A 20,335-nucleotide genomic window follows, 5' to 3' on the forward strand; every position below is an offset into this window, starting at 1 on the left:
CCTTATCAGTGTATCAGCAGCAGAGTTTGCTCACAATAATTTCGTTCCAACAGATTTTTTTTTCACTTCGACCCCATTTAAAAAACATGTTTCTCATTCAAAGGAGCAGCTTCAAAATACTCTCACTCAGTGGGTTTGAGGCACATCTGCATTCATACAGGGAGAAAACTAAGACTAAATTTCTTTTAAAGAACAACAAATTAGTTGGTACTCGTTCCCAATGTCAGTCTGTCTCTCATGATAAACAATGCACACAATGAAGAATCAAAGCATACAAATCTCACAAAACTTTAACAAATCCAGGGTTACCATCTAGACACGACCATTCTAGTGCATCGCTGTCGGCCACAGACTCTTGTTTGATATCACTGCTGGGAGGCACCCAGTCAGAAAGTGTCAAATCCTACAAACAGTAGCATTAAGGCTAAGTCAAAGTCAAGTCAAAGTCAGCTTTATTGTCAATTCTGCAGTATGTACAGGACAAACAGAGAATCGAAATTGCGTTACTCTTCAACCCTTTGTGACAGGACATATATTAGAAAAGGGATAAATAAAAAACTGTACAATCTAAATAAAAACTGTACAAACTAAGTAAGTAAAAACTGTACAATCTAGATAAAACTGTACAAACTAAGTAAAAATTGTACAAACTAAACAATGAAACATTGAGAATGTAATAGTGCAAATGTAAACGTTAGTGCAAAGAGAATTAGCTTAACAACTGGTGGTGATAAAGTGACAGTGTGTTGTTTTCCTGAGGCGAGGGGTTCACATCAGTGAGAGTTCGTAGAGTCCAGGGTGTATACGTGTGTGTGTGTGTGTGTGTGTGAGTGTGTGTGGTGGGGGCATATCAGAGTCCAGAGTGTGTGTGTGTGGTGGGGGGCATTTAGAGTCCAGGGTGTGTGTGTGCGTGTGTGTGTGTGTGTGTGTGTGTGTGTGTGTGTGTGTGGTGGTGGTGGTGGTGGTGGTGGGGGGGGGGGGGTATTTCAGTGTCCAGCCAGGGAGTGAGTGAGTGTGTGTGTGTGTGTGTGTGTGTGTCTGTGTGTGTGTGTGTTGGGGGGGAAGTTATAGTCCAGGTTGAGTGTTTGTGTGGAGGAGGGGGAGGGCAGGGAGAGAGTTCAGCATCCTGTGAGCCTGGTGGACGAAGCTGTCCCGCAGTCTGCTGGTCTTGGCCCGCAGACTCTGCAGTCTCCTCCCTGATGGCAGCAGGCTGAAGAGGCTGTGTGACGGGTGGGTGGGGTCTCTCGCAATGCAGAGGGCTTTGCGAGTGAGGCGGGAGGTGTAGAGGTCGTGGAGGGAGGGGAGAGAAGCACCGACGATCTTCTCAGCTGCTCTCACGATGCGCTGGAGGTTCTTCCTGCAGGACGTGGAGCAGGCGCCATACCACATGGTGATGCTGCTGGTCAGGACGCTCTCAATGGTGCCTCTGTAGAAGGTGTGCATGATGGGGGCCGGGGCTCTAGCTTTCCTCAGTTTGCGGAGGAAGTAGAGGCGCTGGTTCGCTTTCTTGGCCAGCGATGTGGTGTTGGTGGTCCAGGAGAAGTCCTCAGTGACGTGCACACCCAGGAATTTGGTGCTGCTTACCCTCTCCACCGTAGCACCATTGATGGTAAGGGGGGCATACTGGGGGCGTCTTCTCCTGAAGTCCACAACAATCTCCTTCGTCTTCTCCACATTCAGAGAGAGATTGTTGTGTTCACACCACGAGGCCAGGCGGCTCACCTCGCTCCTGTAGTCCGCCTCGTCGTCGTTGCTGATGAGACCCACCACAGTTGTGTCATCGGCGAACTTGACGAGGAGGTTGGAGCTGTGGGACGGTGTGCAGTCGTGGGTCAGCAGGGTGAAGAGGAGGGGGCTCAGCACACATCCTTGGGGGGCCCCCGTGTTCAGTGTGGTGGTGCTGGATGTGTTCCTGCCGACCCGAACTGCCTGAGGTCTCCCAGTCAGGAAGTCCAGCAGCCAGTTGCACAGGGAGGTGTTTAGTCCCAGCTGGTCCAGTTTTGTGATGAGCTGTTGTGGGATGATTGTGTTGAATGCTGAGCTGAAGTCTATGAACAGCATTCTGACGTAAGAGTCTTTTTTGTCCAGATGTGTGAGGGCTGAGTGGAGGGCAGTGGAGATGGCGTCATCGGTCGAGCGGTTGGGCCGATAAGCAAACTGTAAGGGGTCCAGGGAGGGTGGGAGGACAGTCTTGATGTGTTTCAACACTAGCCGTTCGAAGCACTTCATGAGGATGGGGGTGAGTGCTACCGGACGGTAGTCGTTGAAACAGGAGGGCGACGACTTCTTCGGGACAGGGATGATGGTGGTGGTTTTGAAGCATGTGGGGACAACAGCTTGGCTCAGCGAGATGTTGAAGATGTCTGTGAAGACATCCGTGAGCTCTCCGGCACAGTCCCTCAGCACGCGACCAGGAATGTTGTCAGGACCAGAAGCTTTGCGAGCATTGATCCTGCTGAGTGTCCTCCTCACACTGTCAGGGGACAGCGACAGCACCTGTTCGCCGGGAGGGGATGGGGATTTTTGTGCCGGTGTGCTGTTGTGTGCTTCGAAGCGAGCAAAGAAGTCATTCAGCTCATTTAGCAGGGGGGTGGAGCTGTCACAGGTCTGCGGCGGGGGTTTGTAGTCCGTGATGGTCTGTATCCCTCGCCACAGGCTCTGCGTATCCCTGCTGTCGCTGAAGTGATGAGCTATCCTCCTGGAGTACACCTTCTTGGCCTCTCTGATGCCGCGTGACAGGTTGGCTCTGGCTGTCCTCAGGCCCTCGTCGTCTCCTTCTCTAAAGGCCGTGTTACGGGCCTTCAGCAGCCTGTGGACCTCACCTGTCAGCCACGGCTTTTGATTGGCCCGGACAGTGATGGTCTTTGTTACTGTTACATCATCGATGCATTTGGTGATGTAAGCAGTGACGACGTCTGTGTACTCCTGGAGGTCGGTGATGTTGTTGTAGGTGGCACCCTGTTTAAACACGTCCCAGTTTGTTGTGTTGAAACAGTCCTGAAGTTCTTCCAAAGACCCTTCGGGCCACACTCACACCTCTTTCAGAACTGGTTTGGCGACTTTAACCAGTGGTCTGTATGCTGGCATTAGCATAACAGTGATGTGGTCAGAGGCGCCGAGGTGGGGGAGGGGAAGGGCCTTGTAAGCTCCTCTCTGGGTGGTGTAAACCTGGTCCAATGTGTTATGTCCACGTGTTGGAAAGTCTATGTGTTTGTATAGCTTCGGAAACATCCTCTTCGGGTCTGCATGGTTGAAATCCCCAGCCAGGATGAGGAAGGCATCTGGGTGGGCAGTCTGCTGCTCACTGACGTGTTGGTACAGTTCATTCAATGCCTCGCTCCTGATGTTTTCATTGGAGCTTGGAGGGATGTAAACAGCCACAAGCAGTATGGCTGTAAACTCCCTCGGGAGGTAAAAGGGTCGGCATTTTATGACCATAAACTCCACCAGTAGTGAGCAGTGCTTGCAGATCACAACAGCGTCACGACACCAGTCATTGTTGATGTAAACACAGAGTCCCCCGCCGCGTGTCTTACCTCCCTCAGCGAGAGCTCTGTCTGCTCGATAGCAGGTTAGCCGCTCGAGCTGAATGGCGTGGTCCGTTACGCTGTTGTTGAGCCAAGTTTCCGTGAAAACATACACACAGCACTCTCCCGCAGACTTCTGGGTTGTCCGTAGAAGGCGTAGGTAGTCCAGTTTATTGTCCAAAGAGCGTACGTTGGCCAGCATGATGGTGGGGATAGCCGGCTCGTGTGGGCTAGCTGCTAGCCTGGCTCGGATACCTCCGCGCTTACCCCGCTTCTGCTTCCTCTGACGCCGCTTGTGTCGCCTCCACTGTGGGCGAGGTGCAGGACTGGGGGGCGGTGTTGTAGTAGGCCTCCGGAGCAGACTGCAGTCTCGTAGCTCTTCCTCTTGCACGGGGTTTAACTTGTGAAAACTGGTCCTGTCGACATTTAGTAAAAACTCCCGACTGTACGTGTGCTTGTAGACAGGTAGACGCGACGAAGACGAACAAAGACAGTGTCTCGCACGACGAAAAACACAAAAACTCTGTCACAGTGAGAGAGAGAGAAGCCGCTGCGTGTGCACGCGCCGCAATCAAGCTGATTAACACACATGGATCACTAGTGATTTAGTGTAATAGTGCAGGTGTGTTGTGGTGCTTCCCTTTACACAACCTTGATTACCTCATCTATCAAACTATGCAAAGTGGGGCACAAAGAAAGAGGGTATTGCAAACTATTTAATGTCTTTAATTAAACTAATAATTGAATGTAGTTATTCAAAAATGCATTTATATTGTCCTTCTGACAAGTATTGATTGAACAACCAACGCCAAGCAGTGTTTTCTGCTCTGTCTGCTCTTACCGTGGAGTCTGCTCTCAGCATTCGAGCGGTAGATGCCCCCCAGCTGAGCGATGGTCCTTGCCGCCCCCAGGTGAAACATGACCACGTCCACCCCAACTTCCGTTTCCCACGGCTCTGTGCCCTCACCCAACGCCATGCTCTTCTCCAGCAGAGACAGGAGGGGTAGGACGTGGGGAAAGGTGGTGTTGGACAGCGGACAGCTTTCTGTAGGACAGACACATAGACATAATCAGTGTGTTTTGTATCGAGGAAGGTGTGCTCGACAAAAGGACCATCAGGTATCAGTATATAACAAAGTTTTGGGTGTTGTTTTTAGTGCTTGAAACATGTGGTGTTGAGTGTAGGAGGACCCGTACCCCTCCCATCATTCAGGCTCTTCATAAAAGGCCTTAGAGTTTTCTCGTACAGAATGGCACCCTCTGTGTGTCGCTGCCTTAAGGCTGTCCAGGTCTGCTCCAAACGGGACACCTGAGAGACAGAAAAACATCCCCATTAAAACCTGGCAGTATTGGTGTCCAGATGCAGGAAGCCACCACAGTGGCCAGGGGTGGCACGGGTAGCACAGTTAATGATGCATGCATTACTAGCCATTATTTGACATAACTTTACAACTTTATTTTTGTCAATATTGTTTTTGTTTATCATTCTCAGTTTCCCACTTGAACTGGCATGTTGTGTGTAATACGAGCACCCTCTGCTGCACGGGTGTGCCCCACATTGTGCTACCAGTCTTCTGTATCCTGTCCCTGAGGTAGTTTCATCTGAAATAGGTTCTGTTAAAATACTTAAATGTTTGTTTTTGTTGGTAAAATTACATCTTCTGATTCCAATTTCCATAGCTTTGTGATGATATTGACTGAGATTGATGGGACTTCAAATAAGAATATTTAAAGCATTCCCATGTTACAGTAAATAAACACTGTGTCTATTAATGACGTAAAGTGCATCACTGCAGGACCAGGGTTTTAACAGTTTTAACAACTGTGCCCCAGTCTGATCCCTCCACTCAGAAGTTTCTAAACACAAACAGTCCAGAGGTGACTGTTTTACACTGCCAGTTGCCCTTCGACTTAGACAGGAAAATGAATGACAAGGACAACTATAGAGTTACTCCTGCTACTGGTTATAAAAAGACAGCATCTATGATACAGTATCTAACTTGTTAGGTCATCCTACCAACCTTTACAAAAAGGACACAGGACAAAGGGTGCCTTAGTGATCACTAATCTGTTTACTCTTTTACCACCAGTCAAAGATAATGGAATATAATTGTGTCATGGAGCAGTTTTATCAATGCATAACGGTGCTCATTTTTATTTACAGAGGGTGAGAGGTTATAATGCAGGTTTTATTGGAGATGATTACTGATTAACTACTAACTATAGCCTAGTTCAATTGCATCCAGGAGCACTGGTCTCTGTCTCCTCATGTTTCTTGTTTGTCTACACTATCTCTGTCAGTAAAAGCAAAAGATAGAAATCACCTTAAAAAGTCTGGTTGGTGCATGTTTACCTGTGGCAGTTCTAAGGCTCTCATGACCGCAGCGAAGCCAAACATGTTGCCCATTGTGCTCTTGAGCTCAGCAGCAATTTGGATGATTTTATGCAGGAGGCCGGCCCTTTCCTCAGTCGTCCCAGTGCAGCCCAACACGTCCACGGCCAACATGGTCGCCATGGTCTGGAACCTGCAGGAGGTTGGGGGATGGGATATCACAATCATATCATTGTACCACCAGTGAGAAGAATGACACAGAAATTCACAAAGTCTACTGCTACACTGGCAGCAACACCCCCACCCAAGACTCAGCTTGAGGTTATGGTGTAACCTCTGTACTGACAAGCTGAGTCTGAGATCTCAGTCTCAGCTTGTCAGTCTCAGTTGTACAGTCAAACTTTGGCTCAACTTAAGTCAGTTTCCATCATTCTAAGCTGTACTTCAACACATTAGAACAACTGAGTGACATTTAATTGTAACTGTAGCATGTCAGATTGTTAACACATTTATGCTAATAACCTAAGTTAGCATGTAAGCAGGAGTTCTGAGCAAGTTCTGGGCTTCAGTCAAGATTCATGGACCAATAAAAACTTATTGTGTTTTTACTAGTTTCACCACCATCAGTGGTGTCACATTCTGCCACATGAATTTTGCAAAGCTGTCACTACCATGATAAAAGTTTTAGCATTTTAAAAATAATGTGCTTCACTGTGGCTGTGATGACACACAGGTAGAGGGCAATGCACATACTCATAGAACTGGAGTTGTATCCAGTAACTACTTTCCTAACTATAACACTGACTCCGGTAAAGATGTGGAAGGCAACATTACGAGCAACTCACTGCAATTTCTCTGTTGTTGCCCAAACCAACACAAAAGTCTTCATCTACTCCCACCATCCTAGGAAGTGTAGACCCAGTGGATTAACTAGACGGAAATGACAACCGTACCATATACTTTATATGCTTCTGTGTCAAAGTGCTTTGAGTGGTCAGTAAGACTAACCTACATTAACCTACATTATGGGGGAGGTGTGGATGTGGGCCTATTCCTCATTTTCATCCCTATTGGAGCCAATAAATACATCCGCTTTTTTAAACTTTTTTTCTTTCTTAAGATGTGTTCCCTTACGGAAAATACAGAAAACTACCGTGATATAAATTTTAGGTCACATTGCCCATCCCTACTGTGTACCTAGAAAAGTAGTGTTTGTTACAGTATTTTATTGGTTAAAATGACAGATGTTGCCAGCATCGGCTGCAGCTAGTTGTTATTATGTTACTTCCATAAGCAAGTAACAAAAGATAATAGTAATGAGACAATAAGAAAGACCACTGAATGATTGTGGGAACTGTTGGACATGATTGTCTTCATATTTGAGGGGTGGAAGTGTCAAGCATTACTGAATCTTCACTCACCTCTCCAGCAGGTCCAGTCTCAACTGTTGGCCATGTGGCAATGTGAGCAGCTCCATCCCAGAACTAACTCCCATCATTCTTTGCACCTCCAGAGTCACCTCCAGGATCCTGGCCACCTGGGAAACAGAGACTCATGATTATTGGCCTCCTCCTGGCTGTGTCTCTTTATATTTGGTGGTTGATTTAATGCACACTGTTGGGCAGCATCATGTGTAGATTTTCACAGCCTCATATGAGTGCAATGTATTTAATTTCAGATTTGTATCTCCTTTGTCTCAGTGTACGTCATCATCTCCTTTGTTTACTAAGACAAAGGCAGGTCATTGCCTCCCCATAGTAGGATCAGACCTCTTGTTGCAGGAAGCCTACTGGTAATAGCTTGTGTTCAGGCTTCTGATCAGCCAACATGGCTTAACGGTTATATCAGCACCTTTTGGTTTGGCACGCTTTTGACAGAGCTTCAATTGTGTTTCTGCCTTTTCATATGGACGGAGAAGTTTTTTAAAACAGTACTTGGGTGGACAGGATTTTTCCTTTTGTGAGCGCAGGAGGCAGAAGAATTTGTGCAATAAAACACAACTATTATCATCTTATAGTTAAGTTGCTAAGGCTAATGGGTAAGCAAACAAACAGCAAACTCTTCAGCTGCTTGATGTTCCAGTTTCTTCACTAACTAGTCTTTAACTGTGTCTGTCTGCTGTTTGGTGCTGAGCAGGTAATGAACAGAAGGTTTATCAAAACTTCTTCCCTGAAAACAGCTGCATGTGCATCTGAACATGACAAAAGCAACAAGTGGTTAGACTTCATCACAGCAGAAGAGTTGCAGGCCATAAAGTGAGGGTGGCTAAAGCAGTTAAAAAGTTCTATAGAGTTGAAATAAATGGTAATTCCACATTATAAATAGTCATTTCAGACACTGTTAATCTGAAAATATTGATGAAAGCAGCTTTAAATGGTACCATGCAGTCAGCCTTGGTGATATGCTTGGCTGCTGTCCTGGGGTCAACCTCGGCCAGCAGCTCCTTCACTCTCCGCAGGATGCCCACCTCCAAAGGTTTATTTTCCGTGGGCATCAGTGGCGACTGGTACCTGCTTGGCTTGAAAGAAGAGACCGTCTCCACCACCGGGGAGAAGTACACGTTCCCATCGTCCACCCTCAGTGGATCAATGCCCACTGACCCTTCCTCCGCTCGCAACCTCTCAACATAGCTCTGAGGGCCCGGGTACAGCTCTGTGTAGCAGCAGCCACCTGCATCAGAGGATGGAGAGTCCTGGTTCAAATGAGGTTGGGGTCCGTCATTACACTGTCTGTGGAGGGTGTTGTTGGGAAAGGGCAGGGGTCGGGAATTATCCAAGCGCCTGGAGAAGGACGGGGATGGACCCACGCTGGCAGCCTGGCTAATGCTAGGGCTTCTGGGCTGGTGAGCTGGAGACAGAAGAAAAAAAAGGAGAATATTTATTACTGATTACAGACCGAGTAGCACTGACTCAATATGAATTACATTACACCAGGGAGAGAAGAGTAATGGTTGAGTTGATGATCCTTAAAGGGTGCATTGTTACTGATTTGTTGTTTTAAACTGTACACTTTGTAACTGTAACCTAAGCCGTCCACCAGCCTAAAAGTCCTGTAGGTGCAGGTCCAGTCCCGCACCTACAGGTGAGTCAAATCTGTCACTCCCAAGCCAGGAAAACTGAACAAACAAAAGAAGAAGAAACTGGAACATCCTTGCAATTCTAAGTGCTTCCAAAGGCAACTAGATTTGCTTGTGGTACTAGAAGACATTTCACCTTTCATCCAAGAGGCTTCTTCAGTTCTGAAGATGCAACATCCTTGCATCAAAGTGCAACACACTGTTATAGTGGAATTAAAGATCCTACAACATTTAAGTTATTCCTTGATCAAAAGCATTACCATTAGAGAAATTAAGTTTAGAAAAGCTCAATTATAAGATATATGTATATATATATAGTTTTTTCAACCCATGCATTCATACAGTTCATCTGTCATTTTTTAAAAAAAAGATTGTCCCTTTCCCGGACAAAATCCTTCACCTCCGCTTCTGTGTCAAACACATTTGTTTTAATGTGTAACATGACACTGACTTTACTATCACGACTAACAATACTCAATGTATGTAGGTGCAATATTAATATTCTTTACTTTCACTGCCTTCTGCCTTTTTTAAAATCGTTATTATATATTCCTTTTGTTAAGTTTAAAAAAAAATCAAAGCTTTTTACGTTCTTATTTAACTTGTAAAATTTAAAGTGTATTATTGCTGCTCCTGTGTTTTTATTGTTCTTGTTTAAAATCATGAATAGATAAAGAGAACTTCTCACCAAAATAAAGGCTCGGTGGAGGTGCTGAAGCTGAGATTCAATTCACTTTGATCTGTACATTATTCACTTATTGATGCAAGGTTTCTGTCAGATCCTCATCAAGCATCCTCCCCCCTGCCTCCCACCCCTTGCATGACACAGTGGGGGCCCTAAGCAGCTCCTTCAGCAACAGACTGCTGCATCCACTCTGTAAGAAGGAACGCTACTGCAGGTCCTTCGTTCCATCAGCTGTCAGATTATTAAACTCCAGCATCACATGAAACTGTGTTGATGTTGTTTGCCAATTAGTCTGTTGTTTTTTCTTGTCATTTATGGCAACATACGCTCATATCCTTACATTTTGTGCAATATTACATATTTCCTTGACATTTTGTGCAATATAACACATTTTTTACTGTTTGTATATTTTATTCTTCTGTGAAAGTAGTATTAACACTATTTATGATTATCATTAAGGCAGCATTCTTTTTTCCAAAGTAATTGGGGCAATACATATTTTTTATATATTTTTTCTACACATTTTTTTCTTCTACATAGTTCAAATTTAATTTTACTTGTATAATATGCACATATATATATAGTCAACTTTTTTTATTTTGTATTTCGCTTTTTGAATTTCTCTATCTCTGTTGCTATTTTTCTTCCAACTGCTATTACATGCTGCTGTAATGCCCAAATTTCTCCGGCTGGGGATAAATAAAGTTTTATCTTATCTTATCGTTAAACTATGAATAACAAACTGTAACAGTCATAGCAGCTATTCAAAATAAAAGTGGAAAGTGTTTATAGAAAGGACAAAAAGCAGGAAATGTGATTATATAAGGAATAAAAAAAATAAAATATTTTAATTGTCAATAATCAATAATCATTTTGCCTTTGCTCCACATCAGCCCGCAAACACAAATCAGCCTTATCTCAGAACTACAGCTTAAGTACAAACTTTGCCACGTGAGACTCAACTGGCTCTCCCTTGTGTAACCACCTTCTGCTGCTGCTGCATACCACACACACTCTGAACTCTAGTCCTGTTACTTCAGTGCCAACACCCTCCGAGCTGCTCTGACCACCTGTGCTGGACGACAGGCAGTCAATGAAGGAGGGAGAGTGAGGGAGGCTGGACGCACCAACAACAAGCTTGTGTGGATTCATCGAATCTGTTGACTGACACTGTCTCGGTAAGTGATGATATCAAAGAGTGAAGACCAGTGAAAGAGTTTTAGAAGCTAAACAGGCTGGTGGTATATTAATACAACACTAAAAAATCTTTTTAATGATTTGTCAGTGCAGTTGTTTTTGTGTTGTGTTGGATTGTGTCAGTAGGAGTATGACTGTCATGTAAATGTGCATGAATGGACTGTTCAGCTGACTACTTGCAGATGGATGCTACGTCTCCAAGTCTCACAGAGTCAAATAGCAACTTCCAGATGTTTCCTATTAACAAGCTCAACAACACAACCGGACTCTATGAATGCATTGAGCAACCGGACATCAAACTTTGCCCATTCAGAACTACAGCGTTGCTGAAGTTAAATTTAAAAACAGTGAGAAGAAAATGCGGAACGTAATTAAAGCAAAGGCAGAGGACATGCATGCCTAACCCGGCAAGAGAAGAGGTTAAAGTCACCAGAACAAGACACCTCTCCTCTGCTCTGCTTTCCCCGCCCCATCTTCTCGCTCTGCCAATAGGAAGAGAACCAGGAAGAGGAAGTTTAGATAAGGTGGGGGTGTGGCCAGCTAGAGTCTCTCTTTGGGACCATGCGGCCTGTTCAGGTGAGTGTGCGTGGTAAGATACAGAGTTGGCTTGTTTTTTGATCTTTTTGGTTGTTTTCCTGTTTTGTTTGCTTCTTGAAGGAAATGTTAGGGTTTGTTTTCCTGCTTTGTTTGCTTTTTGAAGGAAATGGTAGGGTTTGCTGCTTCTTGAAGGAAATGTTAGAAGAGGCTGTTAAATCTAGTCTGTGGTTTAGGCCTCCACCTTCAGCACCCTCTAAATTTTCCACCCCCTACCCGAACAAGGGTCTGTATCCAATCCCTGCTTTCATCTTTTGACTCTACCTCTTTATTTTCTATCCCCTACCCGAACCAGGGTTTGTATTCCCACCCCGCTTTTTCTTGGTGCAGTTGGTGAGAGGCAGGGGTAGATGATGGTAGTGTGGCAATCGGCAGTTACATGTGGCATCTAGGCCTGTGGTAGCATTGTAGCAGCTAACAATAGCTAAAGCGGTGAGAGTATGATAGTATCTTAGCAGTTAGTATTGGCAGCTAGCAATTAACATTAACAGTATAGGTGAATCTAGCTTTATTGTCTTCTTCTGTTCCTCTTAGCAGGTAGCGGTTAGCACGTAACATTAGCTAAATGGTAGCATCGGAACTGTATTGTCTTCTTCTGTTCTTCCTAGCAGTTAGCATTAGCATTAGCAATAGTTAAATGGTAGCATCGGTACTGGCCACTACCTGGAGCATCTCTGGGTCAGTTGAACGTGGCGGTGCTGTTTGGATTGTGTAGGAGCAGTGAAGGGAGGTTTCCACCTGATGACCCCCAGAGACGTGTTAGGAATCAGTGCTCTTTGGCAGGTATAGAGGCAGATTAGAGCTCCAAGGTTCTTCACTGAGAATGAATCCTCTTTTTGAGCACAAGTATCTTGTGTTTAAATTAACTAAAGCAGGAACATTGGGTAATTATTTTGGAAACATTTGCTTATCAGCACACAAAATCGCTTCATGTATCCTGTTTGCAGAAATGTTGGAATGGCACAAGGGATTGGAAGATTTTTTCTTTCCTTGCACAGAGAGAACGTGTACATGTATTTACTACAGCCAATCTTGAATATTTACTGTATTGCTCATGAACATGAAAAGCTGAAGTAAAGGTAGTAGCAGTAGTAGTCGTAGTATTAAAGTATTATCTTTAGCAAGATAAACTACTTCTGTTTACACAAAATTACACAATAACATGTTTGAAGCACTTTGCAAAGCTGACCACTTAAATACAATAAGCAGGTGCTATTCAGTCCCTTTCACAGTTCAAGATCTTTCACTACTGAGCAGCATATTTACATGAGCACAAAACCCAAGAAAGGAATTTCAACACCATGTAGCTGAGTAGTCAGGAAACTGTTATTAAGCTGTATTATGCAGTTATGCAAGTCTTGGAGCAGTGTTCCTCAGTTTGCTGAAAGAATAATGAAACTCCTCTGTGGAGAGACTTGTAGTGGTGTGCATCCGGTTTCTTTTAGCTACACTGAACTAAAGCTTTTAACATACATTTTTTGCTCTCAACAGCGAGTAAGTTGTATTTATTTATCTCAGAACAGCGACATGTTTCTGTTGTGTAGAGTACACAACAACAACCAATATCAACAAGCATGCTTTTTTTTACATTGCTTAGCACACTACAGTCTCCCAATGCCAACTGAACCCTCCTTCAGCTCAAATGATTCTTTCAAATCTGCGTAGCCATCAGGATCTATGTGACAAAAATTTCATCTGTGAGTGCACCTCTGTGTGGACACCCGAAATGACGACCATGTGGCCATCTGTGCATATGAGAACTTGTCCATGTATGCAGATGCCCAATGCAGTATAAACAGAACCATATGCATGTCTGCTGTCCATGGTCATTCTGAAGTACTGTATATCCAGCCGTTTACACTTGATTAGATAAGTGCCCTTTTTGTTTGAGTAGCATCACTTTAGCTTGTGATTTTCACCATTTTTTCAAAAGTCAAATTTCTTCTGTGTTTAACTTCTGCTAAATTGTCCATCAAACTTGGAACAAATCTTACGTGACAAAGTTCAAACACTAGTTCACATCTGCAGTACCTACAGATCATGCTTTCCAGACTACAATAAGAACTAGTGCTACAGGCACTGCAGATGTCAAATGAAACTTGGTTCTGCGACCGTATGGTGTTACTAATTTAATCACATTACAGACTAATCTAACCCACAGTTTTAGTTCTTCATAAGGTTCAGGAGCGCTGCAACTCCCGTCATTTTATAAACCACAAACCAGAGTTTGTAAACTCTGGTTTGTGGTCCAGCTTCAACAGGCTGTGCACAATCAATGTGGTCCAGACTAAAACTTTAGTCTCTTGGTAAAATATGAGTCAAATCTGAGAGGGCGACTCATAGTTGGCACAAACCTTTCCAAAACTATGAAGAAGCTGAAATTAGGCAACTCTGTTCTCTATTTTTTCCATCGTTTGTGTTCATTATTTGTTAAAGTGATGCATAGTCTTGAACTCAACAATTGTAAAGCTTTGACAAAACTAACATCCTTACATCCCTTGTCAGAATCTCTTTCAGAGATGCAGCGACCGACCTTGGTAGCACTTGTGCTGCTGCTCTGCTCTTCACCCTTGGTAAATGGAGGGAAAGTCCTGGTGTATCCTTTGGATGGAAGCCACTGGGTCAACATGAAAGTCCTCATTGAGGAGCTTCACTCCAGAGGCCACGAAATCACAGTGGTACGGCCATCAGACAGTTGGTACATCAAGCCAGAGTCCCCACACTACAAGTCCATCACTATAAATTCCGCTACTGGATTTGATGAGAAAACCTTAAGCTCATTTGTAACCAAAATGCTGAACATGCGGCGGGAAGGTGCTTCACTTTGGCGTCGGATATCTCTGGAATATGAACTAGTGGAACAGTTCTATCAGTTGAATAAGCAGGTGCTTCAGATGGTGGAGGAGATGTTTGAGAATACTAAACTGATGCAGAGTCTCCGTGATACCAAATATGATTTGGTTCTGACGGACCCTGCAATTGGTGGAGGGGTGCTTCTGGGTCACCGTCTGGGTCTCCCAATTGTCTTAAATGTAAGGTGGACTATTCAGGGTGAGGGGCATCATGCAATTGCACCATCCCCATTCTCCTACGTCCCAATATCAGGAACAGAGCTGACTGACAAAATGACGTTTCCCCAGCGGGTCAAGAACGTTCTTTACTATTTCTTCACTCGTTTTCATATTTGGTATGTCACAGACCCGAATTATAAACCATTTGTTCATCGTTACTTTGGAAATGATGTACATTACATGGAGCTGTTTCAGGCAGCAGACATCTGGCTGATGAGGAACGATTTTACCTTTGAGTTCCCACGGCCGACAATGCCAAACATTGTCTACATGTCAGGATTTCAGTGCAAACCCTCCAAGCCCCTGTCTAAAGAGCTAGAGAATTTTGTTCAGAGCTCTGGCGAACATGGCGTCATCATTATGACTTTGGGAACCTTGGTGGAAAAACTTCCTGAGGACATTGCTGAAGATATTGCTGCTGCTTTTGCCCAAATTCCTCAAAAGGTGATCTGGAGGCACAAAGGCAAAAGACCATCCACCCTTGGCAACAACACCTTACTCATGGACTGGCTGCCTCAAAACGACCTCCTGGGACACCCCAAGACCAGAGTGTTTGTGGCCCATGGAGGCACCAACGGAATCCAGGAGGCCATCTACCATGGCGTCCCCCTGGTCGGTCTGCCCCTCATGTTCGACCAGCAGGACAACTTTTTCAGGATGAAAGCAAAAGGTGTGGCCAAAGTCCTGGACATTGCAACTGTGAACAAAGACATCTTCCTGGAGGCGTTGAAGGAGGTACTCCATGAACCAACCTACAGGGAGAAGATGACAATGCTGTCCAACCTGCACAGAGATCAGCCCATGAAACCATTGGACCGTGCCATGTTCTGGATCGAGTTTGTCATGAGGCACAAAGGAGCGAAGCATCTCAGGACGGAGTCTTACAAGATGTCCAACATCCAGTATCACTCCATTGATGTGGTGGCATTTCTGCTTGCAGTTATTTTGCTGGCATTTATTGTTTTTATTTCAACAGTTAAGTTTTTGTGGCGGAGAGTGATCTCGAGAGGCAAAGCCAAAAAAGAATAATGACAGTGCTCCAAGATTTGTTCCATTTTCTGTATCCTGATTTCTTGTATAGAAAACAGTAACATTCATGAGCTGTTATGGTTTCCATATTGAGAGTCCTGATCAGGATAAAGACAGTCCTACATTGGTATAACATTCCTGAGTGCCTGTAGCTGACTCAACACACAAACTTGTCTAATGACATCAATGTTTCTGTTCTGTTCTCTGTTTGTTTGCTAGCATGATGTATATATAACAAATACAATACAATTTGGGGACAAGTTAGTTCTTTAGTCAAGAAATCAGTTTTTAATCCTTATCCAGCAACATTTGGAAGGATTTGGTGCAGGTTTTAAACATTTTTCTTATTCTTGTAAATTATTGCATTTCCTTGAATAAAATCAAAAAAGATAAATTTTGTAAAAAAAAAAAAAAAAATTGTCACATGTATCTCGTGGTTGTCTATCACTTGGGCTGGGTGATGATTCAATAGTGCTTATGACTTCAAGTGATACAATGTCATGTTATCATTTCAGAAATGAGTGTTGTCCAAATGATGATTTCAAGCGAGCTGTAAATAAAAACTAATAAAGGGATTTAGAACGTTTTTTTGAAGCTTTGTTTTACACATATGAAGAGTTTGGTCTTGTGCACTGCACAACACTAGAACACAGTCTGATTATTTTAGTTTGGCACTTTGGCATACATTCAAGGATTCAATCAATGTTTTCAAACAATAATCCTGTACCACCAGTTGGCAGATTGTTGCATCCTAGCTGCTCCCTGGACAGTATACAGAATACCAACATAATGATACGCAGTTACATATAAACAAATATTATATACAATGAAAACATCCTTATTAATACCATAATAATGACTACAACTATACGGTTGAACCCTATCAACCACTTTGCTTGTTTTTTTATGCATATAGAACATTTCTATTATGAAATAGTTACCAAATGTAATCACCTGTGCGGATTTGATCAGGGCACAGTACGCACTCTCCAACAGCTTTTAGTCTGTAATTTGCCTTTTTCTTACTTTAATTCTTTATTATTTTTAAGAGAGTTCATTCTTAGTTTACCCATCCAGCAACTTAAGTAGTCATCTTTGTCCAGTTCTGTACCAAAAATCTTATAACCTCTTGTAATTTTCACTCTCTAAGTTGTATTTTCTGCATTACAACAGAAAACACAGACAGACCATACAGCTGTATGTGTTTACTGGAAGAACATTCAGGCACAAGGACAAGAACTTTGCAATTTTTTGCAATTTTGTGTAAATGCTTAATAATTTGTATTGTCTCTGTTAAATCAAGGATAAATGAATGGTGCGTATTAAATTACTGTTGTCTGCCTTGGAGCAGGTGAGGAGAACCACCAAAGCTCAGCAGCTTATTGGTTGTTATTTGAGAGCCGACAGTGCAGATAGGCAAGAAACATGGAGAGAGACATGTATGACATGCAGCAAGTTCTGTTTTTCACAAAGATTGTTCATATATTTATCCAGCCAAGAAAACAACAACAATTTAAAGCTGCACTTTAATCTTGATAAGATATCCATGAATACTACAAACTACTGCCATGAGGGGTGTAGAAACTTCCCAAGCAGTATGAAATTGAATGGGACTGAATGAGTCTGAAGAGTTTTGGCAAATTGTTTTGGCAAATATGGATATAATAATTAAATTACAGTCCAGAGTACATATAAAGTCTCTGTGTGTGTGTGCATGTGTGTGTGTGTGCATGTGTGTGTGTGTAACAAAACAAAAATAACAAAAATAGAAAAAAAAGTAGCTATATAACTATAATAAACTACTTCAAACTAAAACAGTCTTCATTAATAACATTAAATCTGTGTTTTATTTGCTGACATATCTTTACTGAAGTATCTTGTTCCATATCACTAACACATACGCAAATACACTTATAATATCTGTAATGAACTAAAACCATCACATCAGTCATGTCGTTGAATCGGTTAAGCTGTATTTGACAAAGATGAAATCAATAAAATCAGAATACTCTGAAATATTTTACTATCAGCTCACCATTTGTGCTCCAACTGTGCACATGTTGCACCAAAACACAAGCCAATGAACTGACTTTGGACAAAGGGCAAGTTTAGAATCTAAAGTTAACTCTGACTGTATCCTGTAGCCATGGCTAATACATTTACAATGATTTACCCACACAATTAGCGGCCTGCTCCTTGTTTACTAAGGATTTAACTACATCATTATTATACAAAGAGGAGACAGAGCGTTGTTTGGTATTACACTCACTGTTGTTGTATGGAGTCGAGAGCTGGGATTCTCCACCTGCTAACAGAGGCCTGTCGTCCTGCTCCCTATTTACATCTGCCTCCCTCTGGTGGAGAGAGGAAGGACTGCATGGAGACACAAAGAGAGAGAGAGATGGCAGATGGATATCATAAACAGGTAACAGTATCTCATTTTCAGTCTCTATCTCATCAACAGGAAGTTATGTCTGAGTATCATGGTGACACCAAATTATAAACAAAATACAACTTATCACCCTTTATTACAAAAAGGACTGTAACAGAGAAGGGCACCATGTCTAAACTTTCTACACTAACTTAGATACTTGCATTGTATTTGTCCAAACTAAATTATGGTGGGGAGTACAGTCACACAAGGGAAAAATAATTCTTTAAACTTCATTCCTGTTTATTATATTTTGTGAAAGTTTTTGTTTTTCTAAATGTTGACAAATTAAATCTTGCAGGTATCACTTTACTGGGCATTTTCATTTTCTTCTTGATCTTTTACTGTGTACAGAAGCACTCACAGACTTCCATCACTCAGAGCTATCACTCAGACATTCTGTCTGCAATGCCATCAGTTTTTTTTTGTTCCGATGATTACATGATGGATCTTTATAGTTGTGTCCGAATGTTTTGTTGACATGAGTTCACACACCTAAAATGTCCCCATTCTGATTCAGGGTGGTTCTCCAGTATATACTAATGACTGATTGTATCAGTCATTAGAAACCTCCTGTGAGTAGATGCTATGTTAGTTTCATCTCATAGTTTGTACTCCTCTAAATAACACAAAACAAATGAAACAATTTATGAAACAAGTCCTCTGTGTTCTTGTATGTTCTTACCTTCTCGGACAGACCCTCTCCTCGCTGCTCACGCCGTCAGCCCGCCGTCCTGCCACAGAGGGCTGAAGAATGGCAGCGCAGAAGGCCGTCTCCAGGTAGCTGAGAGGCAGCGTCCTGTTCACCGGCCGGTGAATCTGAGCGCCGCTCCACTGGGTCAGAGCCGCCTTGCTCCCCACGTAGAAGTGAACAAGAGCTGGTAAAGACTCAAAGGCTTCGCCCTCCAGGCTGTACTGGACCCGAGTGTACGTCTCACCACACTGAACCATTGTCTTCCTGATGAGGAAGTGAAGTGTCCTCTGCTCCCAGTGGCTGGTGAGGACAAAGTCGCCCTGACTGGACTGAGAGTCTCTGATGAGGAAGTCACCGTGGATCACCACCAGGCTCTCTGACACCTGAGGAGACATTTTAATCCTTCATTGTTGTCCAAATTACAATGTGATTTTTTTTTAGTTTAGTTTTTAAAGTGAGTTATAATTTTGTAGGTAAAGCATTTGTTAGATTATTGTCATTGAGGTTAAGTAAATAATTTCGGGTTAGGTCTCTGTTATGGACTTTTTAATCCAACACCAGACAAACCCAGTCTAGTTAAGTCATCACTATCTACCCCTCTGACAGAAACATGACCTTTATTGCCAATTAAATTAGTAGAAAATCAGAGGAGGCTGACATAAATCTAAATGTATCTGTTCGTAAAAAAAGCAATGCCAACTATAAGGTTTCCAGTTTATGAAAGGTTTTACAACACCTCATATGTACTTTCCTGACACACAAGAGATGACATATTTTTCCAAACAAAGAACAGGCCCAACATTAATGTCAACCCTCCCGCCTGAGCACTCAGCCATCAAAGATTGTTGGGTCAATCCAGAAAGGACAAATAAGTAAAATCAGGATATTTCATATTCATTCCACCCTTCTGACATCTGAAATTCTCAGACAGAAAAGCCAATCAGGTATTTTAGGATGATTAAAGGGTAATTAGATGATTCCTGCTACATCTGGATTCACCTGCTATGTAATCTAACGGTAGCACCTGTAATATCATATCTACTAAGTTATTTATCTATTCGTCTAAATCATGACTGTTTACTGTACTGTAATAATACTACAGGGATCCCTCCAAATTTTATGAATCTATATTAACTAAACAAGATTTTATCCTGAGTCAGATCAGGTGGGGTTTGAACAGGGCTAACTAATGTGGTTGAACCACTGCATGATTTAGATTCCAGAGATTTTAAAGGAAAACTCCACTCTAAAATACGATTCAGTTGTGTTATGTTAATGTAAAACTCAATTTGAAGGTTAGGTCCCTATATCTAGTTTTATTTTGGAGCTCCCCTTCTTAGCAAAAACAATGTAGAAATTATTCAGATGATAAATTACCTAAATAGCAATAATGTAAATTAATTGTAAAAAGCTGAAAATTCTGTCAAAGTTGCTGACTTTGTACGATTTTATAACTTTGGCCAAAACAGGGGTGATTTTTATCTGTATTGGTGTCTAGATTGCTTGTTAACATTTACAACAAGATAGCAAGAAAAGCATTTAAAAATTAGTTTTCTCAGGGTGTGTGTGTATTAGTACATCATGGAGACATACCGTAAATCTGGTCACTATGGGGACTCTGGGACAAGACACATGTCCTCACACACACTAAACTTTTAAATTGAGATTTGGGTTAAGTTTTTGGTTAAAATTGAGATAT

At 42.7% G+C, this 20,335-nt stretch overlaps 2 protein-coding genes across 3 annotated transcripts in view; one reads left to right on the plus strand and one right to left on the minus strand.

Annotated features, from left to right (window-relative positions):
* sh2d3cb (SH2 domain containing 3Cb) overlaps nucleotides 1-20,335 on the minus strand; it is a 35,247-nt gene that overhangs the window by 1,537 nt on the left and 13,375 nt on the right. For both annotated transcript variants that reach the window (XM_041938103.1, XM_041938105.1), the window contains 7 exons: nucleotides 18,628-19,019; nucleotides 17,781-17,884; nucleotides 8,240-8,706; nucleotides 7,281-7,396; nucleotides 5,881-6,052; nucleotides 4,725-4,836; nucleotides 4,369-4,572 (listed from right to left, as the gene is read on the minus strand). In XM_041938103.1, coding sequence (XP_041794037.1) covers nucleotides 4,369-4,572; nucleotides 4,725-4,836; nucleotides 5,881-6,052; nucleotides 7,281-7,396; nucleotides 8,240-8,706; nucleotides 17,781-17,884; nucleotides 18,628-19,019 — 1,567 coding nt within the window. The remainder of the gene's footprint in view (nucleotides 1-4,368; nucleotides 4,573-4,724; nucleotides 4,837-5,880; nucleotides 6,053-7,280; nucleotides 7,397-8,239; nucleotides 8,707-17,780; nucleotides 17,885-18,627; nucleotides 19,020-20,335) is intronic.
* Nucleotides 14,024-16,052, plus strand: LOC121607321 (UDP-glucuronosyltransferase 2A2-like). The gene has a single exon (XM_041938106.1). The coding sequence runs from the start codon at nucleotides 14,039-14,041 to the stop codon at nucleotides 15,509-15,511; it is 1,473 nt and encodes a 490-aa protein (XP_041794040.1). The 5' UTR covers nucleotides 14,024-14,038; the 3' UTR covers nucleotides 15,512-16,052.

This window comes from Chelmon rostratus, chromosome 5, assembly GCF_017976325.1.
Source record: "Chelmon rostratus isolate fCheRos1 chromosome 5, fCheRos1.pri, whole genome shotgun sequence".
NCBI classification, from domain to species: Eukaryota; Metazoa; Chordata; class Actinopteri; order Chaetodontiformes; family Chaetodontidae; genus Chelmon; species Chelmon rostratus.